The sequence below is a fragment of the Schistocerca cancellata genome, chromosome 1 (assembly GCF_023864275.1).
Source record: "Schistocerca cancellata isolate TAMUIC-IGC-003103 chromosome 1, iqSchCanc2.1, whole genome shotgun sequence".
Lineage (NCBI taxonomy): Eukaryota > Metazoa > Arthropoda > Insecta > Orthoptera > Acrididae > Schistocerca > Schistocerca cancellata.
The window spans coordinates 421,516,325-421,543,812 of NC_064626.1; the positions used below are offsets into that span (position 1 = coordinate 421,516,325).

The 27,488-nt window shown below is 39.8% G+C and overlaps 1 protein-coding gene across 2 annotated transcripts in view; it reads right to left on the reverse strand.

Moving 5' to 3' along the window:
• The window catches only part of LOC126176036 (ubiquitin conjugation factor E4 A), a 114,834-nt gene that overhangs the window by 54,060 nt on the left and 33,286 nt on the right, over positions 1–27,488 (reverse strand). For both annotated transcript variants that reach the window (XM_049923170.1, XM_049923178.1), the window contains exons 3-6: positions 23,007–23,301; positions 22,770–22,915; positions 8,083–8,232; positions 7,766–7,849 (exon numbers count right to left, since the gene is read on the reverse strand). In XM_049923170.1, coding sequence (XP_049779127.1) covers positions 7,766–7,849; positions 8,083–8,232; positions 22,770–22,915; positions 23,007–23,301 — 675 coding nt within the window. The remainder of the gene's footprint in view (positions 1–7,765; positions 7,850–8,082; positions 8,233–22,769; positions 22,916–23,006; positions 23,302–27,488) is intronic.

Genomic DNA, 27,488 nt, shown 5'->3' on the forward strand with positions numbered 1-27,488 from the left:
GAACAGTTGACACTGTCAATTCAATATGGGCACTACATGAGAAACTGCCACTACATTTCAAACTTATTTCAATCAACACAATCAATTAATTCAATTGTTCATACCTACCCTTGAACAATTGCCAACTGATGACTACAAAGTTGTAGTTAGAGCAGACAAAACAGCTGCCTGCCTAACAAAAGACAGTAGGTCTACAATGTACCAACAATTGATGAAGTGGCAATCTTTATAGTTGGTGAAGAATTTAACTCATGTGATACATTTCTTCATTGCAGAAATGGTGATGTTCAGGAAGTCTCAGAAACTCCTCACTCATACAACAGATTGCTATCCAGTTTTATTTTGGCAAGGAGAATTTGGGTAATATTTAAACATAAAACTGAGAATCCACAAACATGAGAAAATGAATAAAAAAAGTCAGTGCCATGAATTTCTTTATGCTTAATGGCGATTCATGAAAACACTGAAAATCATATCTTGAAATGTCGACAACAGTGCCATTGCCACATTGTCGATATGTATGCAAAAATCAAAACCAAACTACTTCTCAACATTCGATTAAATCACAGCAATTTGCATTCTGAAGAGTACGTACATTTAAGTGATGCAGTTGTTAACAATTGCAAAGTGAATCCCAATTATTTAGGAAAAATATCATACTACCAGTCACATTAACATTGACACCATGGCACTTTTATGAATATGCACAAGATGCAGTGACAAATGTTTATGCAAATGGCCAGCCATATATTTTTTTTATTACATTCACATACAACCCTACTTGGGATGAAATAAAATAACTTTTGTTAACTGAACAATCATAACTGGACTGTCATGACATTTCCATGTGTGTTCACACAAAAATTTAAATCTTTAATTCTCGAGTGGGTGCACTAATTTTCATAACATGAGTAGGCGCATGGTGTACTTTGCACACACGTGAAAGAATAGCTGTCTTTATGTTACCAAAATAAACATGTAAGAGCAAAATCATAGTTTAATTTTAGTTTAATTAAAAAACAATGAAATAAACTTTTATTATATCATGGACGGACGGGTGTTGCCCATAGCAATGACCCACTCGAAGCATTAAACAGCACAGCTGCATCAGATCCCTGCTAACAGCTTATCTGGTTACTCATTACCTCGTAGAAAAATGCTTCATTGTGGGATTGTGCTGCTACCTCATAATGTGGGCCATTTTCTTGATCATAATTTCTTCTGAACTATCTTGCTGTTTATTTTATATTAATGCTGTGTGATCTGAGGTTTTCCCAGCGTACAGAAATCTTGATAATTTCTCGGGTATTCAGTCAGGTAGCGTCGTCCAAAAGGTGCGATATTTCGGCAAGTCGACTTCTTGCCTTCTTCAGGTGACTCCAAGAATGCCTGAAGATGGCAAGAAGTCGATTTACCGAAATATCGCACCTTTTGGACGATGCTACCTGGATGAATACCCAAGAAATTTTCAAGATATATTACTTCTGCTCATTTGAAATATCACAACATAATTTATCACTATGTTAGTTGAAGCAATATTGAAGAAACAGGTATGGGCTCGCAATTGTGAAACAACTATGGAATGGTGCAAAACAATTTGATTTGTGTTTGGTGCACTTTCTACATAAGCACGCCTGCTTGAGTGTTAATGGACTTTGTTGTCAAGCTCCATGTTTTTCGAAAGGCACAATGTTGTAAGTACTCCTCTGAATGGTAAAAGAGAGGACTGCCACATGCACACATTTTTATTTGGTTGATCAAAAAATTAATTGCAATCATATCAACAATGTGCTTCCCATCCAATCCAAAAGTTCTTTGGGAAAAATACAAGCCTACACGAGTTTATTTATTGTATGGAAACAACAGGAAATATTGAGAAATACAGACATAGTAGAATTATACATTTAAGGATTTAGGCACAAAGCTAATATGTTCAAATTCTTAAAGTTAATAATTGAATAATATTAAAAAGGGACATTTAAACTATAAAATTAGGACTGTTAATTAAAACAGATACAATTAGAGTTGAACACCTGCTGAATGAAGCCAGTTGATAACAGAGGGAGCAGCATTAATAAAATCACTGAGTAGTCCTGGGTACTTTCTCAGTCTCTGATAATATGCTGAACAATTTGTTTGGGGCCATCCAATCACACGCTGGAGAGTCCCAGGGTCCCCACTTATGCATCAGAGCATTAACCTGGTGCAAGCAGTTCTTATCCTATCCAATCGTGTCCAGTACCTTCTCTTCAGATCAAATCCTGGTAGGCTGGGAGATGGATCTTGAACACCTTGATGTTTTACTGGTGGAGTGTTCCATCCCCTGCACCACACTACTTCAAGGTCAAACTTCTTGTTGCTTTTTTCCATTTAAAACTGTATGAATTGGATAGTCTTGGGGGTAGTCGAGATGATGCAGGTTCCTCCATTCTCAATCGGTTGCTTCTTAGCATTGCAGTTCAGGTGGTGGAATGTTACTGATGGTGTGCATCCTAGGGATCGGTGTGGATTTTAGTGTACTCATGATAATTCTTATTTATTCATTCAGATGGATGTCTAGTTTCCTTGTATGAGCAGTGTGTTGCTATACTGGGACACAGTATTCAGCTACTGGATATACTAGTGTCAGTGCTGCAGTCCATAGAGTGGAAGCTTCAACACCCCAGGTTGGGCCAGCCAGTTACACTGTTATGTTCCTTTGATTCTTAAGCTTTTGCTAGTGTTTTCCAGGTGTTGTTTTTTTTTATGTTAAAGACCAATCGAGTGTGACACTGAGGTATTTAGCCTGGAAATTATGTCTAATCCTCTGGTGGCAGAAATTCACTATGAGCTGTTGGGCTGTGATTCTGTTGTTTAAGTGGAATGTGCAGACTGCATTTGGTCAGAGTATCCGTGCTTTGTAATATGTGTTGAGATTTTCTAAGTCTGCAGACAATATATTTTCTCCTTCCTTGAGTGTACTTGTTTCTATGGCTATGGCAAGGTCATCAGCAGAGCAAAACATTTTGCTAGTAGTGTTTGGCATGTCACTGGTATTCAGGGTGAAGTGTGCTAGAACGGATCCTTGGGGAAGCCCATTTTTTATGGTAAATGACTTACTCTGTTTTTGTCTAATGCTAACCTTGAATAAATGAATCGAACAGCAAGCATCTTCAATCATGCCTTGCAATGAGAAACACACTTTGATGTCGATGAATTATGTACAGTTGTCCAAATGAATCCTCCAAGATTGGTTCCAGTACAACAGATAGTGATTAATAGAACTATACATACACTTATAAGCCAAATAGGCAGACAGTATTTCCTTAATGTGCCCAAAGGTACAGGGAAATCTTCTCTCATTTCACTTATTCTGACAACCATAAAATCAAGAAAAAATTTGGCAGTGACAATCACATCAACTGGAATTGTGTCATTTCTTTTGGAAGGTGGCCAAAGTGCATTCATCACTGAAATTGCAAATGGATGCACAAATCACGAGACACCAACATGTGCGTGAGTTGACTGGTAACTCTTCAACAGTCGGCAGCATTGGTATGAGGCAAGTACTGGCTTGTTCCGTATCATCATCTCTACAGCTCCAGTTGGCAGGAAGCCTCAGCACTGAACGGTTGTGTTGTTATAGTGTAAAGTATGGAACCCTGCACAGACGGTCGTTCAATGCGACTTAAGTAACGTGCAGTACTTGAATTCTTGACAGCAGAAGGAGTCACCCCAAAGAAGATTCATCAGAGAATGAAAGCAGTTTATAGTGATTGTGTTGATGTGAGTACTGTGCGTCGTTGGGCGAGTAAGTTTAAAAATGTTGAGGCGGGAACATCTGACCTGCATGACAAACAAAGATTTGGATGTCCTGTGACAGTAACCACCGAATTTCACAAGCAAAATGTTGTCAGATGATTCAGGACGATCGTCGTATCAGTCGGAGAGAAACTGCAAGCACAATCGGCATTTCACAAGAACGTGTCAGTCACATTATTACTTTGCTTGGCTACCGGAAGATCTGAGCACGATGGGTACCCCGATGCCGAGTCCTGAAATGAAAGCGCACAGACTTGAAATTTGCCAGGAACTCTTCTCGTGTTACGAGAATTAAGGTGACGTCTTTCTCCATTCAATCATGCGACATCATTATCCTTCTGATGAAGACATCGAGAGAACTGTGAGACTGTGGCTGCGGAAACAGTGTGTCGACTTCTTCCATGATGGCTTCAGAAAACTTGTTCATAGTTGGCAGAAATGTATCCAATTGGCTGATGATTATGTGGAAAAGTGAATATTGGTAATTAAAGATCACATTCTAAGGATTATCTCTGCGTCTGAGTTATTAAAATATTCCCATCCAGACCCAATTAATGAAGGTGGAGGCATTATTTGTCATTCAACCGTCATAATATTTAAAAAATTCTGGAATAGATAAATTACTCCAATCATGTCCACTCAATATATGGGACGAATGTACTATGGCACAGAAAATAGCAATGGAAGGGCTTCATCATACACTCAAAAGATTTGAGAAAAAACAAACAGCTCTTCAATTATTCTTTCATTTTATTGTCTGGTGATATTCGACAAACTCTACCAGTTATACCACATTCAACAGTTACTGATGAACTTAATAGATGTCTCAAATCAACAGTCAAAGTCATTTATGCCAGAGCTCTTCCCAGTTTTTTGCCTCATCTCTACTCCGCTCACATACTTTTGTTACCAATTCACGAGCCCACTTCGTGACCAGGCAACATTCAATTTTGCGTCATAATGTTTCGGGTCCACTGTAGATACTGTTCAATGTACTACAATAGGTTTAATCAATAGCTTTTTCTCAAGTGCAAGTAGTACGGAACATGTTTGTTGTTGTGATCTTCAGTCCAGAGACTGGTTTGATGCAGCTCTCCATGCTACTCTATCCTGTGCAAGCTTCTTCATCTCTCAGTAGCTACTGCAACCTAAATCCTTCTGAATCTGCTTAGTGTATTCATCTCTTGGTCTCCCTCTGCGATTTTTACCCTCCACGCTGCCCTCCAATACTAAATTGGTGATCCCTTGATGCCTCAGAACATGTACTACCAACCAACCCCTTCTTCTAGTCAAGTTGTGCCACAAACTTCTCTTCTCCCCAGTCCTTTTCAATACCTCCTCATTAGTTATGTGATCTACCCATCTAATCTTCAGCATCCTTCTGAAACTGAAACTAAATCACAGGCCTTCTCAAAATAGGCAAAGCTGTAAGCCACACTCTCTAATTTCACTGATAGCTTGCAAATAACCAATTGTGCTATATCCAGTCCAAACACTAGCTCATTTCTTTCCTTGATTAAAACACACATGTTGTTGTGCAGCTTTTAATAGCAGAGAACATTTTATACATAACAGACAGGAGGCCTGCTCTTTCTTATGTCTTGTCCATCTTCTGACTTGTGAACTACATTAATTATGGCGTTCCTGATTTGCAGAATAGTATTCCTATGCAGCACAAGCATTCCGTCTTGTGGCCGCGAGTGGCCAACAGGACCATCCGACCGCCATGTTATCCTCAGTGGAGGATGCGGATAGGAGGGGCGTGGGGTCAGCACACAGCTCTCCGGTTGTTATGATGGTATTCTTGACCGAAGCCGCTACTATTTGGTCGAGCAGCTCCTCAAAGTTCCTCAATTGGCATCACGAGGCTGAGTGCACCCTGAAAAATGGCAACAGCGCATGGCAGCCTGGATGGTCACCCATCCAAGTGCTTACCATGACCGACAGCGCTTAACCTCGGTGATCTCACAGGAACCAGTGTATCCACTGCGGCAAGGTCATTGCCTATTCCTATGCAGACCTTCTGCAAATAATACTTGGAAGTTGTTCCTTTATTACTATTCCTCCATATTTAACTGCTTCTGTTGAACACCTTCTCCAAGCATCTTTTTTTCTTCGTGCCAGGAACAGCTTTTCATTAATCTGACTTTGTCTCTGGAATGTTGCTGTTCTAATTATTAACTACTAGTGACTTAGCCCAGTTTCACTCAGGTAGCACTGAGTATGTATTACATAGCGACTTCTCTGACATAGATGTAATAATTATGCAATGTCCAGTAACGTTACTGTGACCACTTGTCAATTGCCTAAATAACCACCTTCTCCAGTGTGGATGGCTCAAAGAGTGCAGAAAGAGAGTCAATGAGGTACTGGAAGGCAACGATAAGGGTGTGGTGACATACAGAAACTGACTCTGAAGACCAATATGTCTGTACAACTACAACATGACGTATCTGCTGAATGTTTCACAAAACAATTGCTGGATACTGGGAATGGGGAAATTGGCAACTGATGAATCCACACAATGCATGACATTACCACAAACTTCTGTAAAATCACAACAAACACAAAGTGATTAACAAAGTTTTCCCAAATGTCACACAGAATTACAGAAATAATCAGTGTTCAGAGCATGTGCTGTATTGTCAGCCAAAAATAATGATGACAATGCCATAAATTCAGTATTCAAAACAAAACACTAGGTCAAGTAACAACATTTGAATCCATCAGTACTGTAATGAATCAAGATAAAGTTGTCAATTATTCAACAGGATTCTTGAATTCACTTGATTTGTCAGGCATGCTGCCACACGTTTTAATACTGAAAATGGACAAGTCCATTATTCTTCTTCAAAACATACATCCACTATGCCTTTGTGATGTAGGCCTACCAGGCTTTCAGTGAAAAGGACTTGAAAGATATCACTGAAGCTAAAATCTGAAATGGAAAATTTACAAGAGAAGATTTAGTTCTGCCACACATCCCAATGATTCTCACAGATATGCGATTTGTATTCAAATGTTTGCAGTTTTTGGGGCAATTTGCATTTCCAATGACCATGAACAAAGCACATGGACAATCACTACAAGTGTGTGAGCTAAATTTGGTTTCTTGCATAGACACCTGTAAATGGTCTGCTTATGTGTTGGAAAGCCTTCAAATTTATTCATGTACACACTAAATGGTGAAATAAAAACATTTTGTATCCAGAAGCACTTCAATAAATAGAATTTAAACACAAACACTTTCTTCGAGTAGCACTGCAACAAATCTGAGGTACTTGCTAGTGAACAAATAAATCTTTTTCATAATCAGATCTGAAACCATTTCTCTCAGATAGAGCAAACTCTCATTTTCACATGAAAGCTCTGCTGCAGCACAACTAATGAACCAAGTTTTCAACCATAGTACTGCAGCTGCTAATGTGACATGGCAGTGTTTGATTTCATGGGTTAGTAGATAACAGTAAAATTATGTTAAAGACAAATCTTCCAATTCTAAACAACAGAACTGAGAAGCAAAGTGGGGGAAACAGTGCCCAGATCAAAGCTATGTTAGTGAAAAACAATTGCCAGAAAATAATGGCAACTTACTGGTTTGTTGCCATTCGGCTGTGCCAATCGGCATACAAAGCTACTATAATTTATGAGTCCAATCAGCAGCCCTTCAAAACTGTAATAAAACCAATTACACCTACGCAAAATGTGGGCTGATAATATGATTAAAGACAACTCTTATCAACTAAACAACTTTAAATCTTTCAAGTGTCATCCATATTATAGTTTCAAGGTATGTGTGCTCCTGGAAATTTACCATGTTTTTGTATGCTTAAAGTAGTCTCTAATCCACAGGTCACATAGATTAAAAGAGCATGAAGCTCCTTTTATTGTTGATCATAAATAACAGAGGAAGGTAAGCTACAGTTGTGTTGCAGTGCAATGAGTACTAGCCTAATACACTTACCGTGCAATCATGCCAGTATTTTGAAACAGTGCTTCATTCTGTTCTTGTTCGTGAGTTGGAAGTTGTCTCCATTCTCCAGAATCTCTGTGAAATTTAAAAAATATATATATATATATTATATTTACTGTAGATAACACAAACAAAAATGGTTTGTAAATCAGATATCTGTTATATGATAATAGGTTTAAACACTTTTAATTTCTTTCATTAACTTATGAGGAATATATGAATCCATACAGGCACATCATCCACAATACATCTGAAATAACTCTCTCACGAACAAATTAAAATAACAAAAAACCATTAAACTGTCTTGCCTTGCTGCTTGCATCTGTCTCAACTGTGCCATGTTGCTAAGTGCTTCATCCAAAAGGAATACAGCATCATTCATTAGAAGATTAATGAAACGCAGAAAGATGGGTGGAGATACAGCTTCCATATTGCTCTCAGCCTCAGCAGCCAGCTGCCTGTTAATTATAAAAATTCATCATCACACAATGGAAGCATCAGAAAAAGACAACCATGTTCTTACAATATTCATATATCAAGGAATATCACTTTTCTCTATATACCACTGTGGACATAATAATAAATGAACTCCGTGGCTCATTTCTACTTCACAACTATTAAGCAAGTGACTTTTCCTACACACTAACATAACCTGGAAGTATCACTTTACAAACAGAATCCCAAAACTTTTCCAACAGCACATCTGACATTGAGTCCTGTCTTGGACATTCTGACCAAGACCCCAACTTGAACCACCACCACTACCTCACACGCCTTCCAAGAATTCCTAATATACAGCATTTCTTCACCACTCTTTCTCAGGACCCAACAACATGAGCCTAACCTGTCCTCTGCAGAATTCCATTCTCTTCGTTCCCTAAAAACTGATGACTCCTCTCAGCAGACAAGGAATCTACCACTATGGTACTTACCTGATGGTAGTATGTAAGCAAGGGTCTATTACAGCTTCCTAATGCTTCCACATGCAGCATCTACCATCAAGATCCCATCCCTGTGCTACAAACTGGTCTACAGTCCCACCTTAAACCCACAGATCCCTCACAAGAACTAACAACTCAATCCACAGAACTACTTACCTCATCCAAACCACACGGTCTCACCTTTTACCTCTTCCTAAGATCCACAAACCAAATCACCCTGGCCGTCTCATACTTGCTGACATCAAAGCACCCACCGAACCTAATACTGTTTGGTTGATCAACACTTGAAACCTATAGTACAAGGACTCCCCTGCTATATTAGAGACACCAACAATTTCCTAGAGTGTCTGAAATCTGTGTCCATCCCAAACCCACAACATAGCCTTGCTTGTTACCATTAATACCACCTTCCTCTATAATAACACTCTCGATGTACATGGTCGGTCTGCTTCTGGACATTAGTGCGACCAGCGTCCACTTGATTTCAAACCTATGACATACTTCCTGCACACCTTAACCAACTTTATACTTAGCAACAACTACTTTACCTTTCAGGGGCAGACATACAAACATATCAGAGGTATAGCCATGGAAACCACGATAGCTCCTTTCTGTGCCAACTTTTTCATGGGTCACTTAAAAAAAGATCTACTGGGATCCAAAAGCCTTCAGCTCCTGGTTCGGTTTCGATACATTGATGACATTTTTGCCATATGGACTCATTGTGAGGCTGGCCAGTTAAAACTGTTGGAATCTCCAAATACATTCTCCCAATTAAATTTCACATGGTCATGTTCCAAATCTCATGCCACTTCCTTAATGTTGACCTCATCCTCATCGAGGGTCAGATACACACTTCTTTTCACATTAAACCTACAAATAAAGTACAGTGCATCCATTTCGATACTTGTCATACTTTCCACGACAAATGTTCCTTCCCGTGCAAGTTTTGCATTTGAGGCAAACATATCTGTTCAGATGCAGACTCTTTAGTATTCTCACATCAGCCTTCATTGGATGTAACTACTTCACCAGTTCAAGAGGAGACTTCCTCAGCTATCACATCCAATCCTAATACTGCTCATCCCTCCAAAAAACAACTTAGGCGTAACCTCTTGTTACTCTTGAATTAAGTAATCAGCTTCTTCAACAAGGCTGTGACTTACTAAAATCATGCCCTGTAATTAGATCCATTCTGTCTTATACTTTGCCCACCACACCTAGAATAGCTTTTTGTCCCCCCACCACGAATCTCCTGGTCAGATACTACACTCCTTTTGCACCCATATCCCTACCCTATGGCTCCTATCCCTGTGACTGTCCCCACTGTAAGACTTTCTATATGCACCCACCAACAACAACAACACCTATACCAGTCCTGCAAATGGCAAAACATATACTATCAAAGGGAGAGCCACCTGTGAAACGTCATGTCATGTACCAGTGTTATATAAACACCATTTTGCTTTCTATATTTCCATGACTACCACAAACTTATAAATTATGATGAATGGGCATGGGCACAGGTTGTATGCTGACAACACACAATGTCCTGTAGCAGAGTAAGCTACAACATGACAGTTGTGACCTCAATGCCCGTTTCACCATGTATGATATCTGGATTCTGCCCCCACACCTCGACACCTGTTTCTCAGAACTCTGCAGGAGAGAACTGGCATTTCAACGTGTGCTTGGTGCTTTTCACCCACGTGGCCTAAATTTCCATTAACTTTCGTGGTCTCAGCATTTCTTTTCAGTAATTATTCCCTTTCTTCACTATATATTTTATTTTCTGTCCTTTCCTCTCTCCCCCCCCCCCCCCTTTCTCTTGTCTACAAGTATAATGCACTTGGCTTTCTGCTCATAGAGACCCTTGCAAGATGTGTTTTTAGTGATCCCTGTCTTGCTTACTATCCTGTCTCCACCATCATGTTTTCAGGTTTCCAAATCTCATCTGGTGCAGGCAACAACAATCAAACTTTTCTTCTCATCCTGTTTAGTAAGTCTCCCTTGACCCAGGGTTGGGGGCAACTTTTCCATAACTCTCCCAATTTCCTAAACCTTGCCAGTCCTTTTTCTTCATCCCTCTTCCTTTACCTTCAACCATTCTGCTGGAAGGAGCCACTGGCTCTGGAAGCTTGCATATTTCCATCTCTTAAATGGGTTCTCTCCTGCTGCCACTTGTTGAATAGGTTTTTTTATCTATCCAATTGTATTACACACACACACACACACACACACACACACACACACACACACCAGCAACCAAGTTCTGTGCAGTATTTAAACTTAACTTTGAGCAGTTATTTCCTAAAGTACACTACTGGCCATTAAAATTGCTACAGCACAAAGATGACGTGCTACAGACACGAAATTTAACCGACAGGAAGAAGATGCTGTGATATGCAAATGATTAGGTTTTCAGAGCATTCACACAAGATTGCAGCCGGTGGCGACACCTACAACGTGCAGACATGAGGAAAGTTTCCATCCGATTTCTCATACACAAACAGCAGTTGACCGGAGTTGCCTGGTGAAACATTGTTGTGATGCCTCGTGTAAGGAGGAGAAATGCGTACCATCATGTTCCCGACTTTGATAAAGGTTGGATCGTAGCCTATCGCGATTGCAGTTTATCGTATCACAACACTGCTGCTCGCGTTGGTCGAGATCCAATGACTGTTAGCAGAATATGGAGTCGGTGGGTTCAGGAGGGTAATACGGAACGCCATGCTGGATCCCAACAGCCTCGTAACACTAGCAGTTGAGATGACATGCATCTTATCCGCATTGCTGTAATGGATCTTGCAGCCACGTCTCGATCCCTGAGTCAACAGATGGGGACGTTTGCAAGACAACAACCATCTGCACAAACAGTTTGACGACATTTGCAGCAGCATGGACTATCAGCTTGGAGACCATGGCTGCGGTTACCCTTGACGCTGCATCACAGACAGGAGTGTCTGCGATGATATACTCAATGACAAACCTGGGTACACGAATGGCAAAACGTTATTTTTTCGGATGAATCGAGGTTCTGTTTACAGCATCATGATGGTCACATCCGTGTTTGGCGACATCGCAGTGAACGTACATTGGAAGCGTGTATTCGTCATCGCCATACTGGTGTATCACCCGACGTGATGGCATGGGGTGCCATTAGTTACACGTCTTGGTCACCTCTTGTTCGCATTGAGGGCACTTTGAACAGTGGACGTTACATTTCAAATGTGTTACGACCCATGGGTCTACCCTTCATTCGATCCCTGCGAAACCCTACATTTCAGCAGGATAATGCATGACCACATGTTCCAGGTCCTGTACGGGCCTTTCTGGATACAGAAAATGTTCAACTGCTGCCCTGGCCAGCACATTCTCCAGATCTCTCTCTCACCAATTGAAAACGTCTGGTCAATGGTGGCCGAGCAACTGGCTCGTCACAATACACCAGTCACTACTCTTGACGAACTGTTGTATCGTGTTGAAGCTGCATGGGTAGCTGTACCTGTACACGCCATTCAAGCTCTGTTTGACTCAATGCCCAAGCGTATAAAGGTCATTATTACAGCCAGATGTGGTTGTTCTGGGTACTGATTTCTCAGGATCTATGCACCCAAATTGCATGAAAACATAATCACATGTCAGTTCTAGTATAATATATTTGTCCAATGAATACCCATTTATCATCTGCATTTCTTCTTGGTGTAGCAATTTATATGACCAGTAATGTACTGAAAATTCGATCAATGACCAATAAAAACACGTGAATAACAGCAGGTATAAGATCTCACCCTGGATCATGAAATATCTCAATTCTGTAAGAGCTATTATCAAAGATGCAGAAACATGTACAGGAAAGCATCACTTGCTGCAAAAACGCCAGCAAATGACAAAACAATACTTAATGCTGAAGATGAAACAAAGCAGTATGGAATATCGTAAAACAACAAATAGGTAAACAGAGAAAGAATCATAACAACTTACAGATAAAACACAGGTGTGGGGTGAAAAATGATCACCAGAAAGTAGTAAATTTTCTGAATGAATAATTTTCAGGTCTGGCAGAGAAACTAAAACAAAAAATCTCAACATCAAATGATGTTCCTGTAAAAAATTTTGTGGAAAGTACAATGACACTGTTACCCAACACACAATATAAAGTCAGGAAAACAATACAAAAATTTATGTCGGTAGGCATAGGTGAAGTGCCAATTTGTGTACTTCAAGCATGCTTAGGCAGCCTATAATGGCCGATTAACTGACACAGTGCAAAAGTCTTTCAGCTCAGATAACTTTCCAGAACATCTAAAACAGGCAAGAGTTGTGCCTCTACTTCTGGGCTTAACAACTCACTTATTATGAGCAAGAGCACATGTGCCCTCTCCGGCTCTTGCTTGCAAGCAGAGCAGTTATGGCATGGTAGGGAGTGAAGGAAATGCGCATGCACCAAGCAGTCAAAACAACACAGGAAAAGAACAAATAGTAAAATGCGGGAGAGTCAGTTTTGATAGTGGTGTAGTCTAGTAGCAGCAATGGTGAGTTGGAATTGTGTAGCGCCAAGAAATTCTTCACATTTTAATCAACACTGCATAAAATCTCATTTTACACAAAAAGATCGCAAAATGTTGAGTGTTCATAAGACACTGAATACTTCCAAGAGAAACAATTTACAAAGACACTAAATGCCCTACCACCTCAAAGAACGATTGTGAAGGACCTGAGCATGTACAAAAAAATTTTAAAACTTAAAAAGTAGCTCACCTGAGGAGAAGAAAAGAGAGAAAGAAAAATTATCTGAGTGTAACACCTGCATGAGCTACAAAGCTGCACTACTTTTAGCAAAGTCCTTGCGCTCTTTCATGGACGGTGATTTAATAAAGGAATATTTGGTAGTTGCTGCTGGACATTTATGTCCACTTCAGGTAGAAATGTTTCACGTGGTGCCATTATCAAAAATGGCAACCACATATCCCATGTAGAATATATTCAGAGGTGGTTTGCAAAACCTTTGCAAAGAGTCTGTTGCGTATACTTTAGTGCTCCATTAAAGTGTAGACACACACAGCTAGGTGTAACATTTTTAGCAACATTGAAGAGAATGTAGAATATATAGGTTTCTCATGGAATTTAAACATTTATGTTTCTGCAGATGCAGCACTATTCATGCAGGGAAAGAAACCAGAATTTACAGCACCCCTAAATGGGAAAATGAAAACACATCCAGTATCTAAACCACACTGATATGCAGCTTGAAGTAATTGATCTGCTGTGCGACAGTAATTATAAAGACAGTCTATATCTCTCAAAGCATATCCTTCATGATCGATTTCCTCATTTACACAAGTCTTCACATGGATTCCCATCCTATTCTCTGTGACAATGGCAAGGATACTGAATTGCAATCACTGTGCTGGTTTCTGCATGGGCATGTAAACTAACAAGCCGTCCATATGAATGGTTATTGCCAAACTGTGGTCAAGAAACAGCTGGACCATCCGGTTGCCAAGCACACTGCCCAACATAACGTACAGGGTGTCCCACTCAAACTTCCCTGCTTTCAAGGACTCAGGAGAGAAAAGTCACAGTAGATATCATCATCATCATTTAAGACTGATTATGCCTTTCAGCGTTCAGTCTGGAGCATAGCCCCCCTTATAAAATTCCTCCATGATCCCCTATTCACTGCTAACATTGGTGCCTCTTCTGATGTTAAGCCTATTACTTCAAAATCATTCTTAACCAAATCCAGGTACCTTCTCCTTGGTCTGCCCCGACTCCTCCTACCCTCTACTGCTGAACCCATGAGTCTCTTGGGTAACCTTGCTTCTCCCATGCGGGTAACATGACCCCACCATCTAAGCCTGTTTGCCCTGACTGCTACATCTATAGAGTTCATTCCCAGTTTTTCTTTGATTTCCTCATTGTGGACACCCTCCTGCCATTGTTCCCATCTACCAGTACCTGCAATCATCCTAGCTACTTTCATATCCGTAACCTCAACCTTGTTGATAAGGTAACCTTAATCCACCCAGCTTTCGCTCCCATACAACAAAGTTGGTCGAAAGATTGAACGGTGCACAGATAACTTAGTCTTGGTACTGACTTCCTTCTTGCAGAAGAGAGTAGATCATAGCTGAGCGCTCACTGCATTAGCTTTGCTACACCTCGCTTCCAGTTCTTTCACTATGTTGCCATCCTGTGAGAATATGCATCCTAAGTACTTGAAACCGTCCACCTGTTCTAACTTTGTTCCTCCTATTTGGCACTCAACCGGTTTATATTTCTTTCCTATTGACATTACTTTCGTTTTGGAGATGCTAATCTTCATACCATAGTCCTTACATTTCTGATCTAGCTCTGAAATATTACTTTGCAAGCTTTCAATCGAATCTATCATCACAACTAAGTCATCCGCATATGCAAGACAGCTTATTTTGAGTGCACATATATTAATCTCACCCAGCCAGTCTATTGTTTTCAACATATGATCCATAAATAATATGAACAACAGTGGAGACAGGTTGCAGCCTTGTATTACCCCTGAAACTACTCTGAACCATGAACTCAATTTACCGTCAACTCTAACTGCTGCCTGACTATCCATGTAAAGACCTTTAATTGCTTGCAAAAGTTTGCCTCCTATTCCATAACCTCTTAGAACAGACAATAACTTCCTCCTAGGAACCCAGTCATATGCCTTTTCTAGATCTATAAAGCATAGATACAATTCCCTGTTCCACTCCTAACACTTCTCCATTATTTGCCGTAAGCTAAAGATCTGGTCCTGACAACCTCTAAGAGGCCTAAACCCACACTGATTTTCATCCAATTGGTCCTCAACTAATACTCGCACTTTCCTTTCAACAATACCTGAGAAGATTTTACCCACAACGCTGATTAAAGAGATACCTCTGTAGTTGTTACAATCTTTTCTGTTTCCATGTTTAAAGATTGGTGTGATTACCGCTTTTGTCCAGTCTGATGGAACCTGTCCCGACTCCCAGGCCATTTCAATTATCCTGTGTAGCCATTTAAGACCTGACATTCCACTGTATTTGACGAGTTCCAACTTAATTTCATCCACCCCAGCTGCTTTATTGCACTGCAATCTATTGACCATTTTCTCCACTTCCTCAAATGTGATCCTATTTCCATCATCATTCCTATCCCATTCTACCTCGAAATCTGAAACATTTCTGATCGCATTTTCACCTACGTTGAGCAACTCTTCAAAATATTCCCTCCATCTGCCCAAGGCATCCACAGGATTCACCAGCAGTTTTCCTGACCTGTCCAAAATACTTGTCATTTCCTTCTTACCTCCCTTTCGAAGACTGTTAATTACACTCCAGAATGGTTTTCCAGCAGCTTGACCCATAGTCTCCAACCTGTTTCCAAAGCCTTCCCAAGATTTCTTCCTGGATGCTGCAAGTATCTATTTGGCTTTGTTTCTTTCTTCAACATAACTTTCTCTGTCTACCTGAGTTCTACTATGTAGCCATTTTTGATACGCCTTCTTTTTCCTTTTACAGGCTGCCTTGACTGTGTCATTCCACCTCGCTGTTTGCTTCATCCTACTTTTACACACTACTGTTCCAAGACATTCTTTAGCCACTTCTAGTACTGTGTCCCTGTACCTTGTCCATTCCTTTTCCAATGGCTGTAATTGACTACATTCAACTAACTGGTACCTTTCTGAGATCGCTGTTATGTACTTGTGCCTGATTTCCTTATCCTGAAGTTTCTCGACTCTTATCCTCCTACATATGGACCTGACCTCCTGCACTTTCGGCCTCACAATCCCAATTTCACTGCAGATTAAATAATGATCAGTGTCATCAGAGAATCCCCTGAATACACGTGTGTCCCTCACAGCCTTCCTGAATTCCTGATCTGTTGTTATATAGTCAATGACAGATCTGGTTCCCCTGCCTTCCCAAGTATACCAGTGAATGTTATTATGTTTAAAAAAGGAGTTTGTGATTACTAAGCCCATACTGGCACAGAAATCCAAGAATTGTTTCCCATTCCTGTTGGCTTCCATATCCTCTCCAAATTTACCCATAACCTTTTCATACCCTTCTGTTCGATTTCCAATCCTGGCGTTAAAATCACCCATGAGCAGAACACTGTCCTTGTCCTTTACTCTAACAACTACATCACTGAGTGCCTCATAAAAACTATCCATCTAATCTTGATCTGTCCCTTCACAATGCGAATATACTGACACAATCCTAATTTTCTTGCTAGACACTGTCAAATCTATCCACATCAGTCGTTCGTTTACATACCTTATTGCAACTACGCTGGGTTCCATTTCTTTCCTGATGTAAAGCCCTACACCCCATTGTGCTATTCCTGCTTTGACTCCTGACAGGTAGACCTTGTATTCTCCCACTTCCTCTTCTTTCTCACCCCTTACCCGAATGTCACTAACAGCTAAAACATCCAGTCCCATCTTACTTGCAGCCTCTGCCAGCTCTACTTTCTTCCCAGAGTAGCCCCCATTGATACTAATAGCTTCCCATCTCATTACCATTTGTTTGCCAAGTCGTATCTTAGGAGTCCCTGGTTTGTCAGTTAGAGGTGGGACTCCGTCACCTTAAAAGGTCCGAGGCATTTTGCTCTGATTGTTGCAGCATCATATTTAAAGTACCAGGGAAGCAGGTTGCTAGCCTTACTTGCCCCGAGTCCCATTGGGTTTTACCCCTAACGGCTGAGGGACTAACCGGTGGATTTGGTAGTCTTTGCCTTATGACCACAAAGGTGACCACGACTCAGAATATGCCCGAGATGCCGTCACAGTAGATATAACAATGAAAAATGCACCACATCATAAAGCATCTAAAAGAATGTATATTCCCGCATCAGAAGTGCCCAGTATTGTCACCAGAGTGCAGCATCATTGCATGAAGTGAAAATGGCTACTCCACAGCACAGCGCGCAAGCAGTAGTGTGGTTTGCAGAAACAAAATTGCCGATTACTGTGCAAAGAAATTATCGTTGTGTATGAATGTGATCAACCTGATGTGAAAACAATTAAGGAATGGTATAGGAAGTTTCTGACAAAAGGAAGTGTTCTGAAACATTCTGGCGGGGCACGTTGCACAGTCTCAGATGAGACACTGGAGGACATCAGACAAAGGTTTCTCAGAAGCCCACCTAAGTCAATTCGTCAAACATCTACACAACTTGATGTACCTCGATCAACACTGCATTGTGTAGTTCACCTGCGTCTTCATGTGTGTCTCACAAAGTGCAAATTCTGCAACATCTGGTGCCGAATGACAAACATGCCGACAACAATTTGCTGTGGATATGCTGCAGCATATTGACATGGATGTCAGCTTCCTGGAAAGATGTTTATTCTCAGATGAGGCAACCTATCATCTGTCAGGAAGGGTTAACAGGCATAATGTTCGGATTTGGGGTCGCAAAATCTGCACATTGTCATTGAACATGTTTGTGATAGCCCTAAACTAAACATCTGGTGCTAGCTAATGCACGACAGGATTGTTGGACCATTCTTCTTTGTGGAACAAAAAATGAATGGGTCAGTGTATCTGAACATGTTGGAGCACTTTGTGTACCGTATTTACTCGAATCTAAGCCGCACTTTTTTTCCGGTTTTTGTAATCCAAAAAACCGCCTGCGGCTTAGAATCGAGTGCAAAGCAAGCGGAAGTTCAGAAAAATGTTGGTAGGTGCCGCCACAACTAACTTCTGCCGTCGAATATATGTAGCGCTACACAGGCATGCCTTGTAGGCACAAAGATAAATACGGGTGCCAAAACCTCTGCGTCAAAAAAAAAAAAAACGGTGAAAGACGAGCTTTTTTTTCTCCGCCCCGAGTTTCGACCACTGCATTTTCATACATTATCCAACGAAGCAAATACAAATTCTGTATTGTTCATCTTCGAATGTAGCACAATTTAAATGTACTACTAAAATCCGACTAGCAAGACTGTTTGGGATGTTTGTCAATATGGCCAACTCTACGTTCTGAATTTTTTCCTACCTGTGAGAATAGATGGTTGCTAATAGGAACCTGATGAAATGTGAATCACATGCAGTATTCTCTTCACCATAAGAATAATACGAATATAAATATTTTGCCATATATTCTTTCGTGTTTGCTGCTATCTCATTTAAATCCTGTCTGCCTAATAAACTACGAAACTTGAGTGAGACAATAGCAAACGCGGAAGAATATACGTATCGTGTCATGTTTATATTCGTATTATTCTTATGCCTAATAGTGATACAGTCAGAAATGAAGCACGGCAACTGACTAGATTTTTAAATCTAAGATGACTAATTTCTGTGCAGAATTTGATGTACTAAAGAAGCGGGCGCAAAGATTTTCAAACGGAGAAAAATTTTCGCCTAACTCTCGTTCAGAACATGTTGTATCATACGCAGTCTATTATTTGGTTCTTGTTGATCATTATCAAAGAAAGCAGCAGTGTAAGTAACAACAAATAGCAGTCTCTTGCCATTGTTTCGCTAATGAGACGATTCCTCTCTTTTTTTTTTAATTGTAAGCGGCGGTAGCGTGCACAAAAGCAAGCCATGCCGCGAGCGGCGAGAGGCTGTAAACACGCACTATCAGAATGCGACAAACAATGCATGACACTGTACAGTAATGCATTTTCAGCTTAGAGTGACTGACGTAAACACCGATAACAAAGAGAACGGCACTTATCAGATCAAAGCAAAATAAGCAATCGATTCAAACCAGACGAAGCACGTGAAAAAGGAAGGGTACCCGTATAAATACGGACGGAGAGCCTGACGCATAGCAATGACTACCTGGTAAAGCTTAACTGCTAAGCTTACGACTCGAACCAAACTACTGTAGCTGTATCGTCATTCATTCGACCTAAATTGTGTCTCATATTACTACGGACCAACTTTGTTTCGATTTGGAGGTGCGGCCTAAAACTTTTCTCTCCCCTTGAATTTCGAGTCTCAAATTTCAGGTGCGGCTTAGATTCGGGAATTTTTTTTTTTTCCTTTATTTCGAGTCTCATTTTTCAGGTGCGGCTTAGATTCGAGTGCGGCTTAGATTCGAGTAAATACGGTACCCTCAGATACAAAACTTGCACCCCAACATCATTTTTCAACAAGATGGAGCTCCGCCACATTAGTCAACAGCTGTTCACAAGTTCCTGGATAGGAAATTTCCCAATCGTCATATCGGACGCTGAGGACCCATTGCCTGGCCACTATGTTCACCCAACATTACGCCGCTTGATCTCTTCAGGTGGGGATTTGTGAAGGACCGTGTGTGTGCAACCAAAGTGGACGATATTCCTACATTGTGACATCATTATCACTAATGCAATTGCAACAATAACAGAGGAAATGTTACAAAGAACTTGGCAAGAAACTGAATATAGACTCGATACTCTTCATGCTACAAATGGGTCAATTCTTCATGCTACAAATGGGTCACAGGTAGACGTGTATTGATGATAAATAAATTTCTTGAGGTGCTGTACAATGTGGTGCATTTTTCGTTTTCGTATCTACTGTGGTTAGGAAAAACCTGGGCCTTTGAAATCAGGAAGGTTTGAGTGGACACCCTGTACTTCACTTTAATGAATGCTTCACAGCCTGCATCATCTGGATTCTTCCTACTAATACCATCTTTTCTGAATTGTGCAGTTGAGAACCCTCCCTATAACATATCCTTCATTCCCATAACCCCCCTGGCCTCAACATTTATTAGGCCCTGTCCTCCACCAACCTACCCTCTTCCTTTCTCCCACTCCAGTACTACAAATGCCTTCTATCCCACCAACATTCCTCCTAGCCTTTTTTCCTTTTTTTACTTTTGTCCAGTTTTGAACAACTGCTGTTATTAGCCAATGACAATCTGACCATAAATCTATAACTTGTTTTCCAGTTCACTTCAGCAAGTCTAACTCTAGTTCATTAATCCTTTCTTCACTTTTTCATTTACCTAGCAACATCAGTATTATAATGTTTCATGGCCCAACTTGTGGAATCTTAGCTTTACTCATCCTATTCCTTATAACTTCCAACAGAACAACTGCCCACAGTTTCAAACTGGAAGGTAAAATGTATCTCTGAAATTTTTTCCAAAGGAAAGTGGTCATCCTAAGAACATACCGCTACAACATACCTCTTGGAGAGCACGCACTGAATGCGAGGTGAAGGGAACAATGTTTACAGCCATGTGGTGACACAGCTTCTGATGTGGCACTTCGTAACTAGAGTGGTCGTTCACAAGATCACAGAACCGTTGGGGGTCCCATAAGTAGTGAAAGGACACCTTATATAACCAGTGCCAGAGTGTTCACAGCCACAATGTCTCCTTCCATCACAAACAAACTCTGAGCTGCATGGGTAGTTTCGTGGCCATGAGCTATTAATATAACTTTCATTAGTGACTGATCTGATTTCCTCAACACACGGTTCCTCACTTCTGAGTCGATGTAAGTCAACATTATAATGTCCCTGATTAGAGTGTCTGCATAATCCTGCCCTCATGAACATTTCAAATTGTGTTTTGTATTTAATCCTTGTAGGATGGCTGCAATGAGATATGCTTTTTTGAAAACTGTTCTTCCAACATGTAGGCATCTTAAGTTCTGCAGAATTCACTGAAGCCTCTAATTTTTGTATTAGATGGCACAGTTCTGGGATACCGGACAAGAACGTGTTTTTTGTCTCTCAGAGTCAGGAATTTGACAAGCTGAAAATACATTTACAGTCATCAGCAGTAAGTGCCCCATTCTTCACGTTAAGCGGTGGAAAGGTCGTAAACATGAGTGACATGGGAGACGTCCCTTCTACAGTCGTTCACACTTGCACTGCCTGTAACAGCTGTTGTTAGCTCCTTATAACATTGGATGGTTTGTGCCAGGAGTAGCTGTAAATGTTTTCTGGTTACAACCCATATTCTCATAATATTGTTCAAAGGCCGATATGCAGATGTGATAGGTCCCGATTCAGTGCCACTTTTGTAAAAAAGGCAATGTACTTAAACAAAAAAGGATGTTTACTCATAACACGAGATATAAAATTCTATAGGAACAGTGCAAGCTATCTTAAAGTCTGTATTGCCAAGCAAAAAACAGTCCAAGACATGTGAGAGTTCCATAGATTACAAATGGAATCAACCACAACAATACCATAGTCAAAATGAAAATATTTGTAGTATGCACTCACTAACTGCTTATCTCAACCCTGGGCTGGCTTATATGCCAGAGTCTAGCACAGCTCCATCAGAGAGTGCACCTGAGGATCAAAGCGATCTGAATGGTGGTGCCACAGCAGTCAATAGCAATACTGTACCACATACTCAGTTTTAGCGGTAATATCGGGGGACCACTACGTAATACTGCTTGCAATTAATCATTTCTTTATTTTTTTCAGAGAGAAATGATACAGTAAGAAACAATCAATACCACATTTATTTTTGCTACTAATTTCATTGTGTACAAAGAAAAATAAGTAAAAAAAGGCAATTAAAGAGTTTTTGTAGCAACCTTGGAGGATCGCCACTACTAAGCTCTGACGAAAAATTCAGGACGAGATGAATATGCATTGGGGAGGGGGAGCAGAAAGGAAAAGATTTACAGAGAACATACACATAGTAAAAGTCTCACAGTTGTTACTCATCTGTGAGATTTCTTAATAATTTCGGATACAATATTTCATAATAAGAGGTGTAAGTAATAAACAGAAAGTTGCTATAAAATCCCACCCTCAACCAGGATTTCCAATCTCTGGTTTTCCTTTTTGCTCAAAAAGTAGGGAAAAAACTGAGATTTCTTCTTTATTTCTAACCGGAATATTAACATGAAGTTTTCATACTTGGTTTGTTAGAGACCTACATTTTATTTTATTTTATTTTATTTTATTTTATTCTATTCTATTTTATTTTATAGCTTGTATTGAGGAGCAAAACAATTATAGTGTACACCAAATGTGTACAGTAATTTTATTTTTTTATTTTTTCTGTGTCAATTTGAATATCACTGTGTTATATATGTTCCATTTCTCATAATTTGCTATACTTACCTGAAACAGTCCTTGTGCTCTTCAATTTGCCATAAATAATCCATTACAACATACATAGGACGTCTGTAATTGAATTTCTGTTCAAAAGCAACACTCTGACCTGTCATTTCAATTCCCACAAAAACTTCCAGAAGACTGCGCACTATCTGAATGTACAGAAGAAAATCAAATCAACAACAGAGTACAGATCTACCAGCTCGCTATATATAAATATACATTAAAAAGATCACTATTTACCTGATTGCGATGAGGATGTTCTTTAAAAAGGCGTTCACGAAAAAATCCTCCATATGAACTGGTGCTGAAAGCTGGATTCTCTTTATGATGAGGAAGTAGTGACTCTAAACACTCTGCCAATCGTGCTCTTAAATGAGGATTACGCATCCTTTGCTGAGACCCCATAAACACTAATACCTCTGTTAATATTGGACTCAAAAAATCAAATCCTTGCTCTTCCAGTGTTCTTGGATTAAATCGCCGTAAGAAACTTAGAAATCCAACAGTATTCTCAATCAGAAATTCAGGAACACAGCTGTAATGGGCCACCAAGAGAAGAGAATAATTCAAGTGCCATGAAACAAAGTAGAGATTACACATAATGATAGCTACAGCATTAACACCAATGTAAGTTCTTGAAAAATAAACTGCAAACAGCTGTTGTAAAATCCTTTAACACCTCTACCAGTTTCAGAACATTAGAGTTGCATCTTCAGACACATTTATTTTCAGATCATTTACAGGCAAAAGTTGAGTGCATCAGACATCCTATCATTCCCAGTCACATTGTATTAATTTGTCAAGAGAGTGACAAAAGCTAACTATTAAATTGGCAGGATGAAGAAGATGGCCACGGGAGGAAGTCAGCTCAGAACGGATTTGATGCAAGTTGGCAAGAACTGTCATGGGTGAATGCTGGCAGAATACTTAGCGAATATGTCAACAGTGCTCACATATACATTCAGTATACCACCAGCATCCATCCATGACAGTTGTCACCAAAATGTATCAGACCCATTCTGACCTAAATCCATTCTATGACCACCTTCTTTATCCCGCCTGTTTTAATTTTTGACTTTCGTCACTATTTTGACGAATTAATATGACCTGACTGGGATGATGAGACATCCAATGCATTCAAATTTTGACTGTAAATGAACTGAAAATAGATGTATATGAAGATGCAATTCTCATGTTGTGAAACTGGTAGTACTATTAAAGGATCCTACAATGGCTGCTTGTGGTTTATTTTTCAAGAATGCATACCTTTAGCTGCAGATCTCCCCCCCCCCTCCACCCCCCCCCCCCTCTGTCCACCCCCCTCCCTTCTCACTTCGCATCTACCAGCCTTATGCATGACATAAATTCACAACATATCCATCTTTTGACAACTACCTTAATAACAGTGTACTTTCTCATTCTGAATTATGCATTATATTTTTGCAATTCTTCTCTCTCAACCCCTGCAAGGAAAAAAAATATAGGTGTATACATACATCTATAGTTAATGTTGGATGGGCCCAGTTCATTCTATTCAAGAACTCAGCTTTTTTTGAATCTACACTGCAGCTGTCACTGCTGTTTGCTAAATCTGAAGTACACGGTTAAAGATCCAAATAATGGAACTGAACACAAGTGAGTACTCAAAAAGAGTTTTTTGGAAGGTTGTGTTGAATTCTCCACACTTTTTTTCAATGTACAATCAATTTCAAGCATTTCATTTACATCTAATCAATAAAATGGAAGGATCTTTGCTCACCACAACATAAATATTGAGACAATAAATGTTGGTTCTGATGTACTGTAACATACGCTTTTAAAAACATAAAAAAGCTTGAAATTATCCACCTCTTTTCTTACCAACTATTTCACTTATACTTACTCCATCAGTTCTCAATAGGTGATCTGAGCTTTCACTTTTGGTTTCCTTTCTAGAAATTATGCCCAACATTACTAATATTTATTATCCACAGTGACATAATAGTTTGGTGGGGGATAGCTTTCATGACTAATCCTATCAGGTCTGATATGAGAGCACAGTACAACTTGTTTTATGACACTATGCTGAAAGAACATTTTGAAGGAATTCAGGTATCTCAGTTGAAGTTTGAGGTCAAAATTCCACGGTTCAGGTAAGTTGCATCTACTGTTTTAATTAATAGCATAAATATTTTTTCGATACAAAAGTGCTTTCTATGCTCCATGCTGAGGGCAGCTTTTGTTATGGGCATACTGCTCGCCAAATGCTGGAGCCTGTGTTGAGAGATGGCATTCTAATCCATACAAAATAATTATCACCCAATTTGATTTTTGCACATCTTACAGTCTGATATCTTCACTCAATAAAGTACTGAATTTCTTTTTGCTATCCATCATATTTACAGAGTTTATAGTGGTAGAAATGCATTGTGTAAATTTTGCGTGTAGTTGATTTTAGCTAATAAATCGCAGTGAATGAAATGTAGGTAGGACATCAAAATTTTATTTAAAACTGAGAGCAGAATGATGTCTCAAGTTACTGTGTTTCATATCTGATGGACAGTCATACGCCACCCACCCATTCACATCTCTGTGCATCGTGAATCATGTGGTCTTAACATTCGTCATATCTCATAAACAATTCAGTGTATCACAATAAGGTTTTTAGAAATGAGACCACACAATGAGGCACATATGTTCTATGATAAATGCTCAAAGCTTCTTTATTCACCGAGACATGGAAGTAACTCATCCGCAGCAGTGAGAGGCTGGCTGCTCAGGACGCAAACAGATGTCCATAGCACTGTAGGAAAACCCAAACGGCACTTGTATAAACGTACACAGCACCTGGGGAAATGGTGTAGCAGCGTGTGTACACAAACCCACAGCAGCAAAAGGATTAATGGTAACATCAACAACAATGTACCAGTAACTTTTGAAATACACTGAGGTGACAAGTGTCACGGGATACTTCCTAACATCATGTCAGGTCCTCTTTTGCCCACTAGCCATGCTACCTCTATAGTCATCCATAAGTGTGAAAGTGTTGCCAGTATAAGATTTTGTACATGAACTGACCTCTAGATTATGTCCCATAAATGTTTGACGGGATTCATGTCAGGCATCCTGGGTGGCCAAATCATTCCCTCGAATTGTCCGGAATGTTCTTCAAACCAATTGGAGACAATTGTGACCCAGTGAAAAAAAATCCCGCCCCAATATATAGACCTCCAAACATGACACTGCGAACACCATTTTGAAAATATGAATTTCGGAAAAAATTTTAAAATGTTGTATCTCTGTAACAGTTCTAGATATTTTGTTAATGTTTTTCTATTATTTATTTGAAAGATAATTGCTTTATGATTACGGTAGTGTCCTCAATTTCAATATATCTTTCAAAGTTTTTTTACTGTCACCTTTTGAATTTCTTTTTTATAATTTACAGATTTCTTTTCCCACAAATGCCAATCCAGAAAAGTTAGATTTCTTTTCTATTGATTAGTACCATGTAGTACTACATTCTCTGTAAAGGAGAGTGTCCACTTTTAAGTTGGACAGGTTTTATTTTGAAAAATTATTTTTTTTACCTTTCAAGGGTAATGTATGTCTTCATTGAAGTTGTTTCTTATTAATTTCTTTGTTACAATGTTCATTTCTATTGTCTTTGTTGCAGTTATTTCTTATCACTTTCTTTGTTGCAGTTATTTCTTTTCACTTTCATTGTTGCAGATATTTCTTACACTTTGTTCTTGTTTCTTGTCAGTTTCTTTGTTGTGGATGTTCATTGCAGGAGTTCGTATTGTAGTTCTTCAGTGCTGAAGAGGCTTCTAAGAAATCTGAGACCATCCAGTGAGTTCTGTCATTTCATGAGTAATTTATCAGTTGACACAGTTGCAGTGTGTTTTGTGAAAAGGACTGTTTGAAATGTCTTCTGACTGGGGTTACAGGAGAGTGAAGTGTGCTGGCTATTTGCATATCCATAAAAGAGTGATATATGTTGTTGTTGTTGTTGTCTTCAGTCCTGAGACTGGTTTGATGCGGCTCTCCATGCTACTCTATCCTGTGCAAGCTTCTTCATCTCCCAGTACCTACTGCAACCTACATCCTTCTGAACCTGCTTAGTGTATTCATCTCTTGGTCTCCCCCTACGATTTTTACCCTCCACGCTGCCATCCAATACTAAATTGGTGATCCCTTGATGCCTCAGAACATGTCCTACCCACCGATCCCTTCTTCTCGTCAAGTTGTGCCACAAACTTCTCTTCTCCCCAATCCTATTCAATACTTCCTCATTAGTTATGTGATCTACCCATTCTTCTGTAGCACCACATTTCGAAAGCTTCTATTCTCTTCTTGTCCAAACTATTTACCGTCCATGTTTCACTTCCATACATGGCTACACTCCATACAAATACTTTCAGAAATGACTTCCTGATACTTAAATCTATACTCGATGTTAACAAATTTCTCTTCTTCAGAAACGCTTTCCTTGCCACTGCCAGTCTACATTTTATATCCTCTCTACTTCGACCATCATCAGTTATTTTGCTCCCCAAATAGCAAAACTCCCTTACTACTGAAGTGTCTCATTTCCTAATCTAATACCCTCAACATCACCCGACTTCATTCGACTACATTCCATTATCCTCGTTTTGCTTTTGTTCATGTTCATCTTATATCCTCCCTTCAAGACACCATCCATTCCGTTCAACTGCTCTTCCAAGTCCTTTGCTGTCTCTG